The sequence below is a fragment of the Cebidichthys violaceus genome, unplaced genomic scaffold (assembly GCF_023349555.1).
Source record: "Cebidichthys violaceus isolate CVI_PGR_0920_01 unplaced genomic scaffold, fCebVio1.0.p SCAF_21, whole genome shotgun sequence".
NCBI lineage: Eukaryota > Metazoa > Chordata > Actinopteri > Perciformes > Stichaeidae > Cebidichthys > Cebidichthys violaceus.
Genome location: NW_027176384.1, coordinates 2,888,417 through 2,908,300, shown reverse-complemented (window position 1 = coordinate 2,908,300; position 19,884 = coordinate 2,888,417). Strand labels below are relative to the sequence as shown.

At 44.6% G+C, this 19,884-nt stretch overlaps 1 protein-coding gene across 3 annotated transcripts in view; it reads left to right on the top strand.

Annotated features, from left to right (window-relative positions):
• LOC137877174 (kinesin-like protein KIF21A) overlaps positions 1-19,508 on the top strand; it is a 31,181-nt gene extending 11,673 nt beyond the window's left edge. The window contains exons 2-36 of one of the 3 annotated variants that reach the window (XM_068716904.1): positions 733-955; positions 2,107-2,289; positions 3,453-3,602; positions 3,991-4,125; positions 4,228-4,392; positions 4,719-4,834; positions 5,118-5,313; positions 5,427-5,616; positions 6,375-6,438; positions 6,569-6,775; positions 7,253-7,300; positions 7,975-8,032; positions 8,131-8,242; positions 8,339-8,527; positions 8,665-8,864; positions 8,968-9,075; positions 9,184-9,252; positions 9,367-9,515; positions 9,605-9,749; positions 9,877-10,071; positions 11,353-11,454; positions 12,056-12,221; positions 13,386-13,443; positions 13,919-13,973; positions 14,190-14,404; positions 14,581-14,754; positions 14,874-14,906; positions 15,087-15,214; positions 15,310-15,394; positions 15,502-15,591; positions 15,688-15,846; positions 15,931-16,048; positions 16,143-16,313; positions 16,492-16,700; positions 16,833-19,508. In XM_068716904.1, the coding sequence (XP_068573005.1) occupies positions 733-955; positions 2,107-2,289; positions 3,453-3,602; positions 3,991-4,125; positions 4,228-4,392; positions 4,719-4,834; positions 5,118-5,313; positions 5,427-5,616; positions 6,375-6,438; positions 6,569-6,775; positions 7,253-7,300; positions 7,975-8,032; positions 8,131-8,242; positions 8,339-8,527; positions 8,665-8,864; positions 8,968-9,075; positions 9,184-9,252; positions 9,367-9,515; positions 9,605-9,749; positions 9,877-10,071; positions 11,353-11,454; positions 12,056-12,221; positions 13,386-13,443; positions 13,919-13,973; positions 14,190-14,404; positions 14,581-14,754; positions 14,874-14,906; positions 15,087-15,214; positions 15,310-15,394; positions 15,502-15,591; positions 15,688-15,846; positions 15,931-16,048; positions 16,143-16,313; positions 16,492-16,700; positions 16,833-16,890 (4,723 nt within the window). In that variant the 3' untranslated portion in view covers positions 16,891-19,508. Of the gene's footprint in view, positions 1-732; positions 956-2,106; positions 2,290-3,452; positions 3,603-3,990; positions 4,126-4,227; positions 4,393-4,718; positions 4,835-5,117; positions 5,314-5,426; positions 5,617-6,374; positions 6,439-6,568; positions 6,776-7,252; positions 7,301-7,974; positions 8,033-8,130; positions 8,243-8,338; positions 8,528-8,664; positions 8,865-8,967; positions 9,076-9,183; positions 9,253-9,366; positions 9,516-9,604; positions 9,750-9,876; positions 10,072-11,352; positions 11,455-12,055; positions 12,222-13,385; positions 13,444-13,918; positions 13,974-14,189; positions 14,405-14,580; positions 14,755-14,873; positions 14,907-15,086; positions 15,215-15,309; positions 15,395-15,501; positions 15,592-15,687; positions 15,847-15,930; positions 16,049-16,142; positions 16,314-16,488; positions 16,701-16,832 lie in introns of all 3 variants that reach the window. The other 2 variants (XM_068716903.1, XM_068716905.1) reach the window with 2 other exon arrangements.
• The last annotated feature ends 376 nt before the right edge of the window (positions 19,509-19,884 follow it).

Genomic DNA, 19,884 nt, shown 5'->3' with positions numbered 1-19,884 from the left:
CTGTACATAATCTTCAAATTTTTCCGTCAAAGCTTCAAATATTTCCTGATATTTCAATGCTCCCAATATGTCCAGATATTCCCGCTTCCTCTTCAGGTGGACAGTGAGTTCAGTGACGAGAGGCAGAGGTGCATCATGGGAGGAAACGATGTAATAACAGTGTGTTTATTTGACTCCCTAATGAAATCCAGGGTGGGACTGTTTATTCTCTCTCTCTCTCTCTCTCTCTCTCTCTCTCTCTCTCTCTCTCTCTCTCTCTCTCTCTCTCTCTCTCTCTCTAACAGCGAGGACACTGTACGGTGGCTGCTGGAGGGTGTGTTGGCACTGCGAGGTCCTTCACACTGCACAGTAGCAGCACTCATCTGCTTGCATGCAGCTCAGTGAAAATATCTGTCTTGTACTCGGCTACATTTTTTTACCAGCAAACCTGTGAAACAACATAAGAAAAAGTCTTGATCAGGCTTTAGATGCATGAACAGACAGCTCCGCTCTGCCTCCTCACACACATCCACAGACCAGAGTTGCAAAGGGCCTTGAAAAATCTGAAAAGTTTATGAATTTAAAAAGTGTAACTTAGGCTTTAAAGGTTTTGAAATCGATTAAGAAATGTCCTTGAAAGGGCTTCTGTGCTAGAGTTTTCTTTCCCCACGGAGCTGAAAGTTATCTAGAGTTATGGTGGACAGTTAAAGAATCTCACATTCGCTGTCTCCTTCTTCTCCTTCTGTCCACCAGGATTCGTCCTCAGCTGGCCAAAGAGAAGATCGAGGGCTGCCATATCTGTACGTACGTGATGCCCGGGGAGCCGCAGGTGTTCCTGGGTAAGGACAAGGCCTTCACCTACGACCATGTCTTTGATATGGACACCCAGCAGGAAAGCATCTACAAGCACTGCACCGAGAGTCTCATCGAGGGCTGCCTGGAGGGATACAACGCCACTATCTTTGCGTACGGACAGGTGGGTGATTTAATTTCGTATCATCGGACGAGTAACGAGGGAGCGAACGTGGCCTCGCAAAATGCACCGGTTCTGTTGTTACACTATCAGCTGACGTGTTCTGACCTGCTCTCACCACCGCAGCTTTACACTATCTCTGATAGATTATCCTGAGAGGGGGGGTAGAAAGGTGGATTGCCCAATCAAACCAGAGTGTGAGCGGATTGCGTCACCTCGTACCAGAGCAGGGAAATAAACCTGCAAAGTCAAAACATAGTTCAGATTTTGTTGCCTCTGGACAGAACCAGACACCCTTTTCCAGTTTTTATGCAAAACTACGGTCTCTAGCTTCATACAGAAATGTTTAGGACCCTGTGGTAGAGTTGAGGCCTTTAACAGTGACAATAGAAGAAGCTGCAACAACACCAAAGCCTATTAGATAAGAAATACTTTTCTATTAGCCTTTATTGAATCTTGTGCAGAATAAATAAAATACATCGAGAGAGAGAGAGAGAGAGAGCAAGCGACCTGCTTTTCATTTTGTCTCCGGCCGCAACTTTCCCTCCTCTTAATCTTACCCCTCCGCTCCTCTTCATTCTTCTCCCCTCACATTGTTCCTGCAGCCCTTGTGTTCCCGTCAAAGAGCCTTTCACGGGCGCGCAGTGGAGGCCATGTGCACGCACACGGGAGCATGTGCCCGAACGTAGTAAACGCACAGGTGTGGTCTCGTAGAATGCAACCGACATACACACAAACGCTGTCTTTGTCTCGCACACACACACACACACACACACACACTCACACACACACACACACACACACACTTCCTCATATATCACACGCAGTCCTGTCAGGGTCTCTTTCAGGCATTTGGTCGGGTAGGAGAGGGGTGACGCGTGAATTTGAGCCCAATGTTGCATTCCTGCTTTTGTCGCCACGGCGACTACCCCATCCCCTCTGACCCCCCGCCCCCCATATGTTAGAAAAACTACTCTCAGCCTTTGAGGCCCAGAGACGGGCTCCAGTCGACAATCGGATGGTTGAATGACACAGCTAAGAAACCACATATTGCTGAAATGTACAGGAAAAAGACACAATAAGAGCAGAAATAGACTTTTATCCTCATTTTTGGTAAAGTGACTGATGTCTCTGTCTCCTCCCCCGATGCCCAGACGGGTTCGGGAAAGACCTACACCATGGGAACCGGCTTCGACGTCAACATCGAGGAGGACGAGCTGGGTATCATTCCCCGGGCCGTCAACCACCTGTTCAGGGGGATCGAGGAGCGCAGACAGGCTGCCACCGAGCAGGGCCGGCCTGTTCCAGAGTTCAAGATCAACGCACAGTTCCTGGAGGTGCAGGAACACACACACACACACACACACACACACACACACACACACACACACACACACAGAGAGGCTGATATTCGCAGGGTGAACCCAGAGATGGGAGTTTATGTCTCAAACTAAGGGGCAATTATCAGCAGTCTAAACTCTGAATTCAAAGCATCCAGTCCGCCTAAGCTCCATTAGTTAGACGTAACGAGAGCATGCAGACAGCAAGAGGTCAAATGTCAGCAGAGGGTGTAGGGGGTTTTAGGGTTGTGAAAGCGTCCAGATGACCCTACAACCATTAAACTGTTGTTAGTCCATCCCTGTGGTCAGCTCCTGGCTTTATTTTTAACCGTCAACGGGTGGATGTCGGCAGCTGGTGAAGAAGCAGCTGAGGGGGGGAAGATGAGTCTGGGAAGAAGACCTGCCAACCTGTACGCATTTTGCGTAGCAGGCACGCATTTTAGACATCAAAGTACGCAATTTTGTACAGTGTTTTCCACTGTGGCCCACCATAATCTAATTTGTCCCACCACAGTGGAAACAAAGAAAAATATTTGTATACTTCTCAACGGGCTGTCCCTACTTAATAATGATGTACTTAATATTAGATCATAGTTTGTATTTTATATAAGATTCAGAATCTGCAAAGTAGCTAGTAACTAACATTGTCAAATATATGTACGTTAAAAGTACTAATTTCCCCCCGGAGATGTAGTGGAGTAGAAGTATGAAGTTACAATGATTTGAGATACTCAAGTAAAGTACAACTACCTGTAATTTTCAGTAAGCTACTTGAGTAGCCTTAATGTACTTAGTTACATTCCACCACTGATAGAACACAAAATTGTTTACAAGAGCCCAAAGTTCTTCAGGTCTAGCCTCTTAATTCTGCTCTCAAAGTTCACCAGCTAGATGTCTCTAACTTTAGATGTCCAAATGTGTCCAGGGGGAGCATGTCCCCGACACCACCCTAAAGGGTGCGAGGTCTACCCACCGTAGTCTCACAAGATCCTCTGGGAAACACTGATGTTTGCAGATTACAGTAATTCATTGTGAGGACAGCAGTGATTTTCGTCCGACGTGTCTAGGTTACCGAAGTCGTACTCCAAAAAATGTTTCCAAGGTCTGGGGATGTGTGGCAATAATACGTGTATTATCTATGTTCTCTCCATACTCTCCAGTTGTACAACGAGGAGGTGCTGGACTTGTTCGACTCAACGCGAGACATCGAGGCCAGGAGGCAGAGATCCAACATCAAGATCCACGAGGACGCCAACGGAGGCATCTACACCGTGGGGGTCACCACTCGCACCGTCACCTCTGAGGCTGAGGTCGGCTTCAACAGTTTTCTTTTTGCAACCACCCCATCTTTGTCACACAGAGTAACAATGTATTGTATAAAAATTGGAATTGCAGGAGGGACGGCACCCGTAATAGATCACACACCACTGCTTAGAAGTGCGTTTCAAAATCAGTATAACCCCATCCTAATAAACTTATTCTGAAATGGTTTGATATTCAAAACCCCCACTATGATATAAAAGCATCAGTTTACTTTAATTAGAAGACAAACTTCTAGTGGTTTCTATCCATGCAGATACAGTAGTTCCAGCTGTATTTACACATGTTTTCATACATCTATGAACTCAATTCACTTCGCTGTACAGTTCCTATATTATCATCATCATCCAACGACCTGCTGTGTCTCTCCTCCAACAGATGATTCAGTGTCTGAAGCTGGGCGCTCTGTCTCGAACCACCGCCAGCACTCAGATGAACGCCCAGAGTTCGCGCTCCCACGCCATCTTCACCATCCACCTGTGCCAAGTTCGAGTATGCTCTCCCGACAACGACGTGCGTACCCGACCGCACACGCGGTGCTTGGCCTGTGCTGCTGCTGAAATCACCTGTAATATATTCTTTTTTTTTTTTAACGCTCCTATCTTTCTTTTTCAGGAGAACGTAGCAGACAACCGTCTAGCTAACGACACAGAGATCAACGAGTTCGAAACGCTGACGGCCAAGTTCCACTTTGTGGACCTGGCTGGTTCTGAGAGACTAAAGAGAACTGGAGCGACGGGAGACCGAGCTAAAGAGGGCATCTCCATCAACTGTGGGCTGGTGAGGACGCTAAAGAGCACGTCTGCAGTCAAAGCTCATAGTCATGTGTTGTATTCATGCAGCCATAGATTGGGTTTGTCTTAATTGGGGTGATGATGCAAAGCAGAATCTGTTATTCTATGACTGCACATGTCAACGTTCACCAGTGTCAGGGGATTTTGTGGAGCAAGAGAGCCCCCAGGTGGACTAGAACATGTACTGCACATGTGTTTTTCCAAAAGTACTCAAAAGAGTGTTGTTCACTTCCTATTTCATTAAGTCCTGGAATTGCGTAAACCCTCAAATATCCAATCATATGCTTGTTATTTCTCCCTGTCTCACCTCAGCTTGCTTTGGGAAACGTCATCAGCGCTCTGGGAGACAGGAGTAAGCGCTCCACTCACGTGCCTTACAGGGACTCCAAGCTGACCCGGCTGTTGCAGGACTCACTGGGTGGCAACAGGTTTGTAAACTCTGTATGCACGCAGATACGGATGTATATCTTTGACAATGGATGACAAACCAGTATTTCCATCCTGCAAAGGTTGATTTACCTGCTTTGAAGTCAGTGATTGATTGATCACCAGTGCGGCTTTAAATATGAAATAATCCTCACTAGTCTGATTTTTAAAACATGCAGAGGCTAAACTTGTCCTTCAGTACACCTACCATGGCATGGCATGAAAAGAGCGTATTAGTTTTACAGATAAGTCATTGCGCCCGTTCTTTATTTGTGCATTCTCCAGTCAAACGGTGATGATCGCCTGCATCAGCCCGTCAGACCGGGACTTCATGGAGACCTTGAACGCTCTGAAGTACGCCAACAGAGCCCGAAACATCAAGAACAAGGTGATGGTGAACCAGGACAGAGCCAGCCAGCAGATCAGCGCCCTGAGGACGGAGATAGCGCGACTGCAGATGGAGCTGATGGAGTACAAGACGGTAAGAGGGCAGAGGGAAAGGAGCAAGCCTGGTAGATGGAACAATAAAATGAATGAGTGTGTGTGTGGGGGGGGGGGATTTCATGATCATCAACCGCTCTTTCTGATGCTCAGGGGAAGCGCATGGTGGGTGAAGATGGCATGGAGGGCATCAACGACTTGGTCCACGAGACCTCCATGCTGCAAACGGAGAACAACAACCTGAGGGTGAGAGTGAAGGCCATGCAGGAGACCATCGATGCCCAGAGAGCCAGACTCACACAGATCCTCAGTGATCAGGCCAACCAGGTGCTGGCCAAAGCAGGTGGGCAAAAAAAAAACTAATAATGGGGAGCTAAATTAGCACGGTAAAAAAAAAGAAAACACAAACCATATCCATATGTATTTATTTGATTTTAGAAATGGCAACGATATGATCAAATATATATATTTTTATGTATTTAAAGAATCTCCCTGGATATCAGTACACTGTCAAAAACTAAAAGTGTACACCCATTATTATAATATATTATAAAAGAAGTTTGTTAGTACTGTTAGTGCGGCTAATGCTACTTCCTAACTAATTACTTCAGAATGTATTTATGGTTAGCTGCTCAGATTAGCTTAAGTTCTTGCACATACACAACACGCAACTTTTGCTATCTTTATTCAGATATTAAAAAAATTTATATATATTGTTTTAGTGTATTAAAAAAAGTAGATATCCAATTTGTTTACTGGTTGAAAATTAATATATAGCCATGCTAGCTGCTCTACAGTGGGGCTTTGAGCTGAATGCTAATGTCAGTATGCTAATATGCTCACAATGACAGCGCCAGCTAATTAGCACAAAGTACAGCGGACCCTGATGGGAATGTTGTTAGTTTTTTTTTGTATTGGACAAATAAAAATGATGACCTGCTCATTGCGCTACATTACAAGTGTCACAGAACAAATAAAGAGTAGCTTTTTAAGGGAGGTATTGTATGTAACAAAAAAATGTAATTACACTAGTAACTTACTACACAAGTCTTCTTCTCCACCATTGTACGAATCCACTTAAAGTGATGCTTCTGCTTGTAGGTGAAGGCAGTGAGGAGATCGGGAACATGATTCAGAACTACATCAAGGAAATCGAGGAGCTCAGGTATGTGGTGACCGCATTTTTTATTGTTGTTTATTGAAGTATTTTGGTGTTATTATTTAACCAGCAGGTAAAAAAACAAGTGTTCTTTCTGTGTGACGGAAATAACACTTGACCTTTCTCGGCTCCTTAGAGCTAAACTTCTGGAAAGCGAGGCCGTGAATGAGAATCTGAGGAAGAGTTTGTCTCGGGCCTCGACGCGCTCCTCGCTGTACGGCGGCCCCGGCGGCTCCTTCTCCCAGAGCCACCTCGTCCCAGAGAAGGAGGCCAGCGACGTCATCGAGATGGCCAAGAAAAGCCTGGAGAAACTCAAGAGGAAGGAGAGGAAGAAGAAGAAGAGGTATAGTGTGGGCCTGACACATTGAGATGATGAAATTCAGATCAATGCTCCCTGCATTGGCAGTTTACACCCTGGTGGCTGGATTTAGACAAGATGATAGTGACAGCTATTAACGATGATGGCTGGGTGTCGGGTTCTGGCACGCTGCAGCACACTGATCTTTGCACATTAGAAGCGAGGTGTTTAATTTGTTATCTGGTCGTCGTTTTTAAGCCAGATTTGTTACGTCTTTATCATCTGCATCAGCAGCGTTCATCATTCAAACTGCATTTGCGAGAGTCTCTGCACTCGCCCCGGCCATTCTTGCTGCTCTCTCACTCTCTGTCTTTTCTTCCGTCTTGTAATATTCCCCTCACTTGCCCCAACTTCTGCGGCCTGTCTGCCCCCCTCCCTCTACCTCCTCCTCACCATTCTCCCGTCTCTCTCTCTCTCTCTCTCTCTCTCTCTCTCTCTCCCTCTCTCCATCTCTCTCCGAAGACTAAGGCGATGTGAGGAGAATCACCACCAAGAGGTTGAACACACCAGGTTCGCTACAACCCACCCAAGATTTGGTCGGATCTGAAATTAGTTCAATTACCAGCGGTGCAAATCGCGTACTTTTGTGCTCCGATTGAAATGCACCAAGTAATTGAAAGGATTTCAGCTGATTGTTAACCTGCGCCCAAACCCGAAGTTCCCAAAGAAACTAATAACTAATTTCTTCTGCACCTACAGGCGGTTTACACTGCTGGAGGGAAACAAATATTTTAACTAGCTCTTCCTCTTAACCCTCTGTTCTGTTCTTCCTTTTCACTGCACACGGCAAGATGTTGATCAGATCATATCTTACCCATGAAAAATGGAGTTTGATGGTAAAAAGAAAATCTGGATTGATTTAAAAACAAATTTGTTCAACGAATCTTAACCGTGTGTGGCAACCCTCCTTTAAATCAAATCAGCTTGTAATGTTCTCAGTAGTGATCAGTTAATCAAATTGTCTTTCCCAGTGTGTCATTCATGTCTCCACCCATGCAATCACAGTGAAATCATTCATTAACACACTCATCCCACATGTGCTCCTGATCTGATCGAGTGTACAATCATTTGCATGTGCACTTCGTCCATCCTCATTCGCAATTTGAATTGCACTTGATTCCAGATCTGACCCACAGAACAGTTTCTCGGTAGGCAGCTAGCTGACGGTCTTTCTCCTCTTTCAGTGTTATCAAAGAGGAAGGGCCAGACAACGACCACGAGCGAGGCAACGAGGAGGCAGAGGTTGAGAATCACTTTAAGATCGCTATTTAAAGATGACACATTTCTAAGAGTGTTTTTTGTCTCTTGTGTATTTCATGTATGTTTCTTTATGTTGACAGGAGGGCAGCGACCATGAAGAAGGCGAGGAAGCAGATGGAGAGGAGGAGGACTTTGACATTGCGGGAGACGAGACCTCCGATGACTCCGACTCCGAAGAACTGGAGGAGAAAGGTAAAATTAGCTTTAGACAAGCCATTACGTTTAGTCACGGTAGGTGATAAAATGGAAGAGGCATCAGGCTCTAACGACGTGTTTTCGTGCGCGCAGAAAACGTCCAGGCCGACCTAGCCAACATCACCTGCGAGATCGCCATCAAGCAGAAGCTGATAGACGAGCTGGAGAACAGCCAGCGGCGTCTGCACACCCTCAAGCAGCAGTACGAACAGAAGCTGACGATGCTGCACAACAAGATCCGAGACACGCAGCTGGAGAGGGACAAGGTGCTGCATAACATGGGTAAGAGACGCCTGCAAAACAGATACTTGACTTCAGTAACTGGTACCTAAATACGTCTCTGAAACGGATGGGATAAAGGAATCAGTTCAAGGAGCAAAAGAAATGAAAGGCTTCATCATTCCCTTGCTCGTCTCCAGGTTCAGTGGAGTCGGGCACGGAGGAGAAGGCGAAGAAGATCAAAACGGAGTACGAGAGGAAGCTGAGCTCCATGAACAAAGAGCTGCAGAAGCTCCAGTCAGCTCAGAAGCAGCACGCCCGCCTGCTGAAGAACCAGTCGCAGTACGAGAAGCAGCTCAAGAAGCTCCAGCTGGACGTGACCGAGATGAAGAAGACCAAGGTAAAGAAATAGGTTGTTTTTTTTATTTCGTTTCCTCCTTCACTGTAGTCGTGTGGCAGTGTCGATTTTCTCCTGATGTGTCTTTATTTATTTTTTCCACCAGGTGGTGCTGATGCGTCAGATGAAGGAGCAGCAGGAGAGAAACAGAGCCTCAGAGTGCAGGAGGAACAGGGAGATCGCCTCTCTGAAGAAAGACCAGCGCAGAGCCGAGGTGAGAGGGACAGAGACATGCATCATTGTACTTTTGTTTGGTTTATTTTACACATAAGCAAACATCTAGTCCCACTGTTTCTGTCCTAATATCCATAACTTCTTACAGCACCAACTGAGGCAGATGGAGGCCCAGAAAAGACAGCAGGAGTTGATTCTTCGCAGGAAGAACGAAGAGGTGAGACACAGTCACGTGGGGGAGGGTAGGTAAGGACAATATCGGGGGGATTGCTTCCGCTGTTGTTTCACTCTTACTCGCAAAATGACCCTGTCTTTTGTGAACCTTCATCAGGTGACAGCCCTCAGGCGGCAGGTGAGGCCCGTGTCCGGGAAGGTGAGCAGGAAGGTGAGCTTACCTGAGTCTCCCCAGGAGTCGTCTCATAGAGCCCCCCCACCAGGAAGGACGCAGACATCTGGAGCATCCCCGGCCAATGGAGCCAGGTGCGGCATCTGAGCGCGTTCATGCGTGTATTACACAGTTTGACTGCGTGTTTGAAACAGTTTTAAAAGGGCCTTACCTCTCCCCTCAGGAGTTCCCCGGTGCGGATGGGAAGTATCTACCTTAACAGGGCCGCCAGAGCCAAATGGCAGTCACTGGAGAGACGCGTCACCGACATCATCATGCAGAGGATGACCATCTCCAACATGGAGACGGATATGAACAGGCTGCTGAAGGTACACACGAGGTCGTCGGATTCAAGATGGTCGTGGAAAAATAAAGAAGAAATTGTGTTTTTTGCGACCCTGTAAAATAAATCTCCTCTCAATTCCCTCTCCCCTAACCTCCTCGCCACCACATTAGCAACGGGAGGAGCTGACCCGGCGGAGGGAGCGAGTGTCCAGGAAGAGAGAAAAGGTGGCGGTGGAGGGCGCAGACGCCGACCGCTCCCTGGCCTCCCTGAGCGAGGAGCTGGAGTCCCTGAGCGCCAACATCGACTACATAAACGACGGCATCGCCGAGTGCCAGGCCAACATCATGCAGATGGAGGAGGCCAAGGTGAGGTGGTGGGGGACTCCCAGGCATCTTATTCATTGGGGGGTCACAATGCCTGCAGTTTAGATGCCTAATAATTGAAGGTAAAGTCAGGATACAGGGGATTGCAGTGCACAGTGACGTGTATCACTACCTCATTAGCTAGTATATGCTTGTACTTGGACTGGAGCCCTCAGGCAAACAATTTAGAAATAATTGCACAGTTCAGCACTACTGATGGCTCCCAGAGTATTTTAGACAAATAAGCATCAGGCGCCTATGTTGCCGGAGAAACAATGGCTCAATAAAACAACAACCCCGCTGGCAGTGCAGCCCATTAAAACAGCCCAAAACATAGCGATTCATACCAAACAGCCGCTCATAAATGCAGCTTTACAAGTGTTATTCGAGGAGCTTTTTTGCTCTGAATGGCCCCACAGGTTTAGACGACACACCCACTCTCACGGTGCTCCAGAAAACGTTTTAAATGAATGATTATTGAGCTTAAAGAATGAGCAATCAGAGGTTACAACAGGGTGAAAAGGTGCCTTCCAAAAACCCTGTGGCTGCTGTCACTGGTGCCAAACCGTGCAATTATGTATTCGCTGTAAAGCCCCAGGGCTAACAGTGTTAGCAATGGGAGCGCTGCTATAATGATGTGGAAGTGGATATGTTCAATACCTGTGGGGGCAGGCCTTGATGACAGAAAACTGTTGAACTACAAGTTTAGGATTGTGTTGCTAAATTATTAGCTAGTTTCAAACTACTGTGTATTGCTGAATTGGGCTGCTCCATTCAAATTTAAGAGTTAGCTTGTAAAGACTTTAGTAATGTGTAAATGGCTTATATTTGCTGCCAAGGCAAAAGTCTTATGTTTACTCTTATGTAAACAGGAAGTCATTGTACAGTGAATTACAGTTTTAGGATGCAAAATGTCCTATTAAACCTAACTGACAGTCCTTTAATAAGTGCAGTTAGGTATGATTCTCTGCACACATTGAGCAATTATCTAATAATACTAACCTAGCTGACATTGTTTGGCCGTTTAGGCTATTAGCATATAGCTAAAGCTATATTGTGTTATTTTTGGGAAATGTAATTTTAAAATATACATATTGTATGTCGTTATTAAACAGCATTTTAATCAAATGACATGCTCTATGTGTCATCCACATACCTATTTTACTCTTCAATCTAATATAAGAATACTATCAACCTTCTCGTCTGACGCTTGATAGGAAAGCTTGTCCTGTGACTTTTCTTACAATGCCACTTTATTGAACGTGTTTTTGTGTTCTGCTACAGGAGGAAGGAGACACGGTGGACGTTACCGCTGTGATCAGCTCCTGTAATTTATCAGAAGCCCGCTTCCTTCTGGATCATTTCATGAATATGGCCATCAGTAAGGTACCTACCTACCGCGCTCGCTGACGTAATGCTATTTCAGTCTTGATGTCATCAGTGTGTCTTTGTTTGCATTCACTCCCTGACAACAGGTAAAGTCCGGTTCCTGTATTTTATGTATAAGTTATTTAACCTGATATAAACCCTTCACTTTTACCTTTTATATGATGTATTATGCAACCCCACCCCAGCACCGATCAAATAAGACATGAAGCATTCCTTATATTTGTATATGATGCCCATATCTGTCAAAATAGATGGACTGCATGACTTTGATAGCATTGTAATTGCTGGTGTATACTGTTGGTTGTTGTGGCAACTTGTATACAATTCCTCTGCTTTTGTAGCCATGGCTCCTTTTATACAATTGAATTCAATGAGACGTTAGATGGAAAAACTTGATTAAATTAAGTTTCAATTAGATTAGATAAGATGAGATGTGATGCAACCTAATTGGTTCCGTGAGGTAATGCAACCCAGAAGACAGATGGAACAAATAAAGAGGCTGGAGTGATTACAACAACGTAGAGATACGGAGCGTGCGTACAAACATACAGACACGCTGCTCCTATAGCCCCGCCTCCTGTGTATCGTCATGTGTCAGGGTCTGCTGGCGGCCCAGAAGGATTCCCAGATGAAGGTGATGGAGGGTACTTTGAAGCAGACAGAGATCAACAGCGCCACCCAGAACCAGCTGCTCTTCCACATGCTGAAGGAGAAAGCGGAGATCAACCCGGAGCTGGACGCGCTGCTGGGCAGCGCTCTGCAAGGTAGGAAACGGCAAACAAAATCCATACCGGTCCGAGCATGCCAATCACAATCACCTTCTTTTTCTTTTTCTTTCACCGTATGGCTACATTTTATTTTGTAGGCCGTGCAAAGAGAATTGATGCTTAAAATACAAAAAAAATCCTGGCCTGTAAAATAAAGAGTAGCCCTTTTTCCTCATCTTAGGGTTTGATTTTGATTTGTTTGTTTTCTCTGTTGTGTCGGTGTGAACTCAGAGTTAGGTTACCTGTCACCGGGTGAGTATGTATGAGTTGTGTAGCAATGTGACTGTGATTGAGAGAGCGCGGCGCATGCACACTACAAGATTTACCTAACTTAAAGGCAAATATGGAATTTAACTACAAGATAAAAAAAATAACATGTGCACAAAATGGTTTAGAGCCCTTTTTTTAGTTTGGTCCCATCAGTGAATTTGAATCTTTGTAAAGAGATGTAACAGCAAACCATGTGGCTCTTTTTAAAATAGATCATATTTAGTTTTTACCTTAAAAATTATATTTTAAAGACCAGTTGTAGTTGTTTAGTAATTGTTTTGCCCAAGGTGGCTCTCTGACCGTAATATTCTTTTTCATGCTTGATGCATTAATGTGCTTATGATCATTATACTTCTAAACTACATTAAGACATCTTGTTGTGTGCATCAGTCCTCTTTTTAAAATACTAACCCAGTTGAAATAACTCTGCCATGGCGTGCATGACGTGTTGTGTTAAGTTTTCCCCGTTACATCACCTGCTAGCAAGTCACACTTACTCAGATCACTAAAACTAAAACAGCAGTAAAGATCCACGCTGCTGCAAGACCAACAGCCAAAGTGTACGCTGCAGTTTATGTGGTCTGCCTTTCTTGTGTTCGTACCTCCCAACACTGTAACTTCCAGTTGCATTAACTAATCTTCCGTCCCCTTTATCTGAAACTAAACAACCCCTGACCTTGTCGTGAGCTTCATACTGAAGCTTGTTGTGCTGTAATATTTAGCGTTCTAAATGGACGTTGTCTTTTGCAAAATTCCTTGAAAGTACAGTTTGTTAGGAGATATACTGCACCATTGAGGAAAATCATACATATATATATATATATATATATATATATATATATATATATATATATATATGCCAATTAAGTGAGAAATTAGATTTTTTTGCAGAGAATGGAGATGGAAGCAGCAGTGACGAGTCCACCACCAGTCCGGCTGCGGAGGGCAGGTAAATACAGACACACAGTGTGCCTTTTATTCATAGTCACAGTCCAACAGCACTGTTTTATGCTCAAACTAGATGTGCAAAAAAAACAAGTAGTTTATTTTATTTTTTTGTGTCATATTTAACTTTTACAATAAATGGGTCTTTCTCATAGTGGGGAAATCTGATTTACAATTTTCCTTCTTTTACAAGTCAGCGTGTCTGGTAGTCCAGACTGAAACATTTTACAGATAATTTATAGAGACATTACAACTGCAATAACTTTGAGGGTCCCTTCATGTAGCACCACTATAACTGTCCAGTAGGAAGATTTATGACCAAATAGTTGTAACTAGCCTCAGCTGTACTTTGTGTTTAGTGATATTAAGCAAATGTTAGCATCCTATTAAACTAAGACGGTAAACATTATACCTGCCTAACTTCAACATGTTAGCACGTAGTGGGTGTAACCGGTTGAAAATCCCTCACTTTGTTTCAGCACACTGGCATCAGATCTAATGAAGTTATGTGGTGAAACCAGACCCAGAAGCAAGGTACTGTACTGTTTATGGTTATGAGCCATGTTCAATATGCTGTCAAGTCAAATACAATTTTGAGTCCATTGTCCTGTTTGACATCCTATTCTACTTCCTACAAATATAACTTCTTCCATTCCACGTTAGTTATTTCTAGGACTTGAAATAATTACAAACCGGTCCATTGACTTGTGAGTCGGCTGAATATCGAGCCAAACCTTTCTCCTCCCTCAGGCTCGCAGACGCACCACCACCCAGATGGAGCTGCTGTATGCCGGCAGTGGGGATCCGTCCTGCGAGTCCCCCACCGGAGACTTCCCGGCCCCTCTGCTGCCCCTCTCGCAGCGCCTGGAAGGGTCGGCAGACGTGCAGGGTCAAACGCTTGCTCAAACCCCTGACCGCGAGCAAACCGTTTCCCCATCTGCGCTGTGTGCCAGGCCAGCTGGCATGTAAGTGTTTTGGGGGCGACGTTTCTCGGCGGTGGACGGATATCTCGAGATAATTCTCTTTGTCTGAAATGTTTATTTTGGTCTGGGGATCATTATCACGAATACATTTTTTTGTCCTTGTCGTGTGTTTTTCCACCCTGCTGAAGTGTTATTCTTTCATTTCTTACCGTCTGCAGTTGTGGATCCAGGTCACCCACAGGAACGGAGAGAAGGCCACCCGAGCGCTCGCCCCTCAGCCGAAGGCAGGTGCAGGAGAAAGGAGCCACGGCGACGCACATCCCAGCACTCACACACACACCTCCGCTCAGCACGGCAGAGGCTAAAACTAAAGGCAGCGACCACAAACCGCTGTAAGTGGAAATGCCATCAATCGATTTTTCTTTCAGCTTCAGACAGTCAAAGATTATAATATGCTTTTTGAAATGTGATTTTTACGTTTCACTTCACTTTACTTTGTTTTCTCGTTCAGGTTGGAGGAGTCACCTGTATTTGAAGGCCACAGGTAATGCTCCTCATAATGTGTCCCAAAAGTCAGTTTAAACAGGAGTCCATTGAGCCTCTTCTTTTCAGACACAAACTGAAAAAGTACCTTTGTTTCAAACCCTGTTATTTCTGTGTATCACATCCACTGTAGTAGCACCAGTCACTAGGTATATTTCTCATCATGTCGTGTGTATTGTAGAGGTGTGATCAACCCTTTGAAGAACAGCCGCGGGGCCAAACTTCAGTGCGTCTACGTAGCAGAGGGCCACACCAAACCTGTTCTCTGCGTGGATGCCACAGATGATCTGCTCTTCACGGGATCCAAAGGTACAAAAACAAATTGTTTGCAACTCAGAAAAAAAAATAAAAATATATATATATATATTTGTGTCTATTTTCTAACATGGGTTTCGTGTTTTCAGACTGTACATGTAAAGTCTGGAACTTGGTGACGGGTCAGGAGATCATGTCTCTGGCAGATCATCCCAACAGTGTTGTCTCAGTCAGGTACTAGAATACAGCAATAGTACAAAGTCAGTAGCAGTAAGTATTTAGTAGTAGTACATAGTAGCACAAGAAAGTCATTTTTCCTTGTTTTTGTCATTTTATTTCAGGTACACTTCAAGTCTCGTCTTCACCGTTTCCACTGCTTACATCAAAGTGTGGGACATACGAGACTCTGCCAAGTGTATCCGTACGCTCACGTGGGTTCATTTGCTCTTCTGACGTGTTTGCAGTTTCCATTGTTTCAGTACAATGCCCCTAAAAAGGCCTTTTTTTTCTTCTTTTTTTGCACTCAGGTCGTCAGGCCAGGTGGGTTCAGGGGACATCTGCTCGTCTGTCCGGAGTTTGTCCATCCCACCGGGAGAGAGTCAGATCAACCAGATTGCCCTCAACCCCTCCGGCTCCTTCCTTTACGCCGCCGCTGGCAACGCAGTGCGCATGTGGGACCTCCGCAAGTGAGTCCAAAGCACAGATTAGAGTTTTCTTTTTTTACAAAGCAGACGGACCACAACTCATTCTCTTTTCCTTTCCTTCTCTAGATTTGTATCCACGGGGAAGCTCACTGGCCATTTGGGACCTGTAATGTGTCTGACCGTTGACAAATTAGGTCACGGTCAGGACGTCGTCCTCACCGGCTCCAAAGACCATCACGTTAAAGTAAGAGTAACTGAAAATGCCTTCCCCATTTCTGCGTGTATGCCACAAACTACGAGAATAAGCTGGGTGTATGCGTTGTTTTTTCCCCGCCCAGATGTTCGAGGTGGCAGAAGGTGCTCAGGGTAGCATCAGCTCCAGCCAGACGTTCGACCCCGCCCATCAGGATGGCGTGGAGTCTCTGGCTGTGCACAGGGATGTCTTCTACAGTGGCTCCAGAGACTATCACATCAAGAAGTGGGACCTCGGCAGTAAACAGCTGCTACAGGTACGCTGACGCCACGGCAGCATAGCACAGTGGAGCCAGATGTTTTCATACCATACCAGATTTCAATTTACATGAGCCGGAAAAACTTTTGGGGGGGGAAAAAAAAGTTTAAAAACTAGAGTGTGACGTGAGATGCAGAATAAACTCTAACTGCACTAACTGTCGTTTCCTCTAGCAGTCTGTCAGTGCCCAGGCGGACTGGGTGAGCGCTCTGGGCGTGATGCCAGGCCAGTGGCCGGGCTCCCCGGTGCTCCTCAGCGGATGCAGAGGAGGGCTGCTGCGCCTCTGGCACGCCGACTCGCTGGCGCCCCTTGGTGAGGTCCGGGGACACGACAGTCCCATCAACGGCCTGGCCACTAACAGCAGCCAACTGTTCACCGCCTCAGAGTGAGTCACAAAATGTGCTCGTCTGAATTCTGATTCTTTTCCCCATTACTGTCAAGTGTGCAGTGAAACAAAATGTATGAAACACACTGAAATTGGATTGTAAATTGTGTATGTGTGTTGTTTTTTTGGCAGTGACCGCACAGTGAAGATTTGGGAGGCCAAAGGTTCTCTGGAGGAAGGAGTCCACTGACCCCTGCTTCCGGATCTGAAACGGAGGACTGTCTACTGGCCTACGTGACTTGACAAAGTGTTGGATGGGAGCCCAAAGTGTGGATCCTTAAAGAAGAATCCTTAAACAACACTGAATCCTTCACTGACGCTCCACTGGGATCAGTTTCAGGGAAGCCTAATTAGATGCGACAGCTCTCGGTCTTTCAAGCTGTGCTGATATTTAAGGTCGAGACGAATCAAAAGCGGAGCCTCTCGTGTCTCCTGTAGAGCTCTGTTGACTGCACAACAGCTGCGATGGACAGCCTCTTGAAGTGCAGAATCAAAGTACAAATATGGATTTCTTGTCTCAATCGATCCAGGAGTCTCTCCTTAGCTTTCAACATTCCTCTCGTCAGTTCAGCGCTCGACAACATGGATACCTTCTATGCATAGCTTAAAGTGTATTTTACCCAAGCTGCTGAGAAAAAAAACAGGTTTTGGTGAAGGGCTTTGCATCCTTGCACCAATTGTTGATTGCTGAATGAGTCTGTGTCCCAAAACAAGACATTGGATCTCTCTCCTGCTCACCAGCAATAACTGTGAGTCCATCCTGTGTGTTCACATTATGCGTGATGTGTTGTGTCATTGCTCTCCAGGTCATTTTGGGTCTGTGTGTGTGTGTGTGTGTGTGTGTTCACTGTAAACAAGGACCAAATAACTACTGGAACTGCGTATGGTCTTATTCTTCAGCTGTTACTGCCAAACCTTACAGTGCAGAGGTTTTTCAGAATGGGAGGCGGGCCCTCCTCGGGGTGGTTACGAACTGTTTCAGGGGAGGCTCAGTGAATAGAAGTGAAAACATATTACACTAGTTATTTGGTCAGTTATCAAAAGAAGATCACATAGAATAGCCTAAATATGTGTGATTTGGTTGAGGAGATGCTGCAGTAGTTGTTGGAAATGTTCCCGTTTTTGTTAGTCACAAGAGCTAATAAATGCCTAAGGACAGACCTTTTTAATGCGTTTGGTGTCATCTGAAGTTATGTCTAGCAGCAGTATTAGACTACCTGGCCTCAATCGCTAAGTATCTATGGGATCGAATAATATCAAAATGATCCCATAGGCATCCAGCAATTGAGCGAAAACAAAAAAAAGTAAACCAGGAGAGGAGCCTTTGTCCACGCTTTGTCTGAGAGGAGGCCCACAGTCTCTGACTTTGAAAACCCTCCTGCTCTAGTGGAACATGAAAAGCCCTCTGAATAAACATACACCGTGCTCCTTTGACAGGGTCCTTTCACATTTCCTCTTCAAATTTCAGTATTTTGTTCTTGTGTTTCAGTCAGTGTTCATTAAATCAACTGCTGACCAATATTATGTCTCTATGAAAATGTGTGGTACAACGCATTTTGCTTTGCTCTGTTTAATTTGGTTGAAGTGAAGACTAGGCTGACCGACAAACAGGGAGAGCTTTCTCTCTTCTTGGGCCGTGGGGGTGCTGGGGGTCTTCCCCTAAATCAGTTGACTTAGCTCTGGAGTCAAGAATATGAGGTCAGTGAGAGGCTGGAAGATGAGACACACAACACACTTTTGAAAGCTTGCTGTTCAATAGCGTCTTCTTTGTCGTACAGCTCTTCCAAAGATTGATTATTATTTTTTTCCCTCCAAAGGGTTTTGCTGTGGAGGTTTTTTTGTCCCTAAGCCAAATTGAGTGACGAGGCCGAAGGGTCCTGTGATGTGTGCTGCCTGTGATTTCCTGTATCTACCAAATGCATTCGTTTCTTGTACCTTTTTGTTTCCGAGTATATATTACGGAACTGGGACACACTTCTTCCTCGTAACGAACAAAGGTTTTCTCACCTTTTCATCGCACAAAGCCATCACTGCTGAGTGAGTGTGCAGCTTAGTGCGGCATCTATATGTCCCGATCACACATGAGACACACACGCATAGACATCATTCAATCTTTTAAATGTGAGTACTGCTATTTATTTATTGTTTTATTTGATTTTTGATGTTGCTGTAGTGTCTTCCTTACCAATCAGAGATTTTTAACCAATTGCCGTCTAATGCCTCTCATATGTTAGCACTGTGCGGAATAGAAGCGGTGGATTTCTGCATAATCAGAGGTGTATTGCCAGTGCCTGCAGCAAATTCTCAACTGTGGATAGTGACGGTAGAATCGCTACATGATAAATGTGGACTATCTCTTATTAAAAATGTCCTTTAAATCTATTGAAAAACACTTCCTGCTCTGGTTTGGGTATTGTATGTTAGCAATGAAAAGTCAACGGGATTAAAATAAATGCACTGAATAGAATACATACTTTTTTGCAACTTTAAATCAGTATTTCCATTGTCTCACAACATAGTTAAATTATTGACTTACACCTGAATTGCTAAATTAAGAGATAAAAACAAACTATGGGCTGTAAGTTTTCATAATTCATAATGAATCAGATAGGTTCAGATAATTAATCATCCTTCTAATTGTAGTTGATTTGTTACTGTAAAAGTACATAGACTGTATAAAACAGGGTTAGATAGGTTAAATTAGAATAAGTAAATATGACTGTTTTCTTCCTGCTAATTCTCTTGTGCACAATTTGAAATTATTGAATATCAGGTGTAGTGTGAAAATAAATTAAAATTGAAATAGATAGTTTTGCAAGTACTGTCTTTATTTTTTATCTTCTGTAACCATGTATTGATCATAGACCGTATATGTATAGGTATACATTTATCAGTGTATGGTATTAATACGTTACGACCACATGGTGGTAGCACTGTAGGATGAGGTGATGTGTTAAATGACAGTCTGATCATATCAGATGGTCAATGAAAACAGCTGCAGGAGTCTGTTTTACTTTTTTCTTATTTTGATTTGTATCATTCCTCAGTGATCATCTCCAAGTGTCGCCCCAAATACTTGTTTATATAGAGGGGAATAAGGGAGTACTGTCACACAAGAAAAATCATAGCCTCAAGATAGATACATTATACAGTATATTACCTCACAAGAATTTACATAATTTCT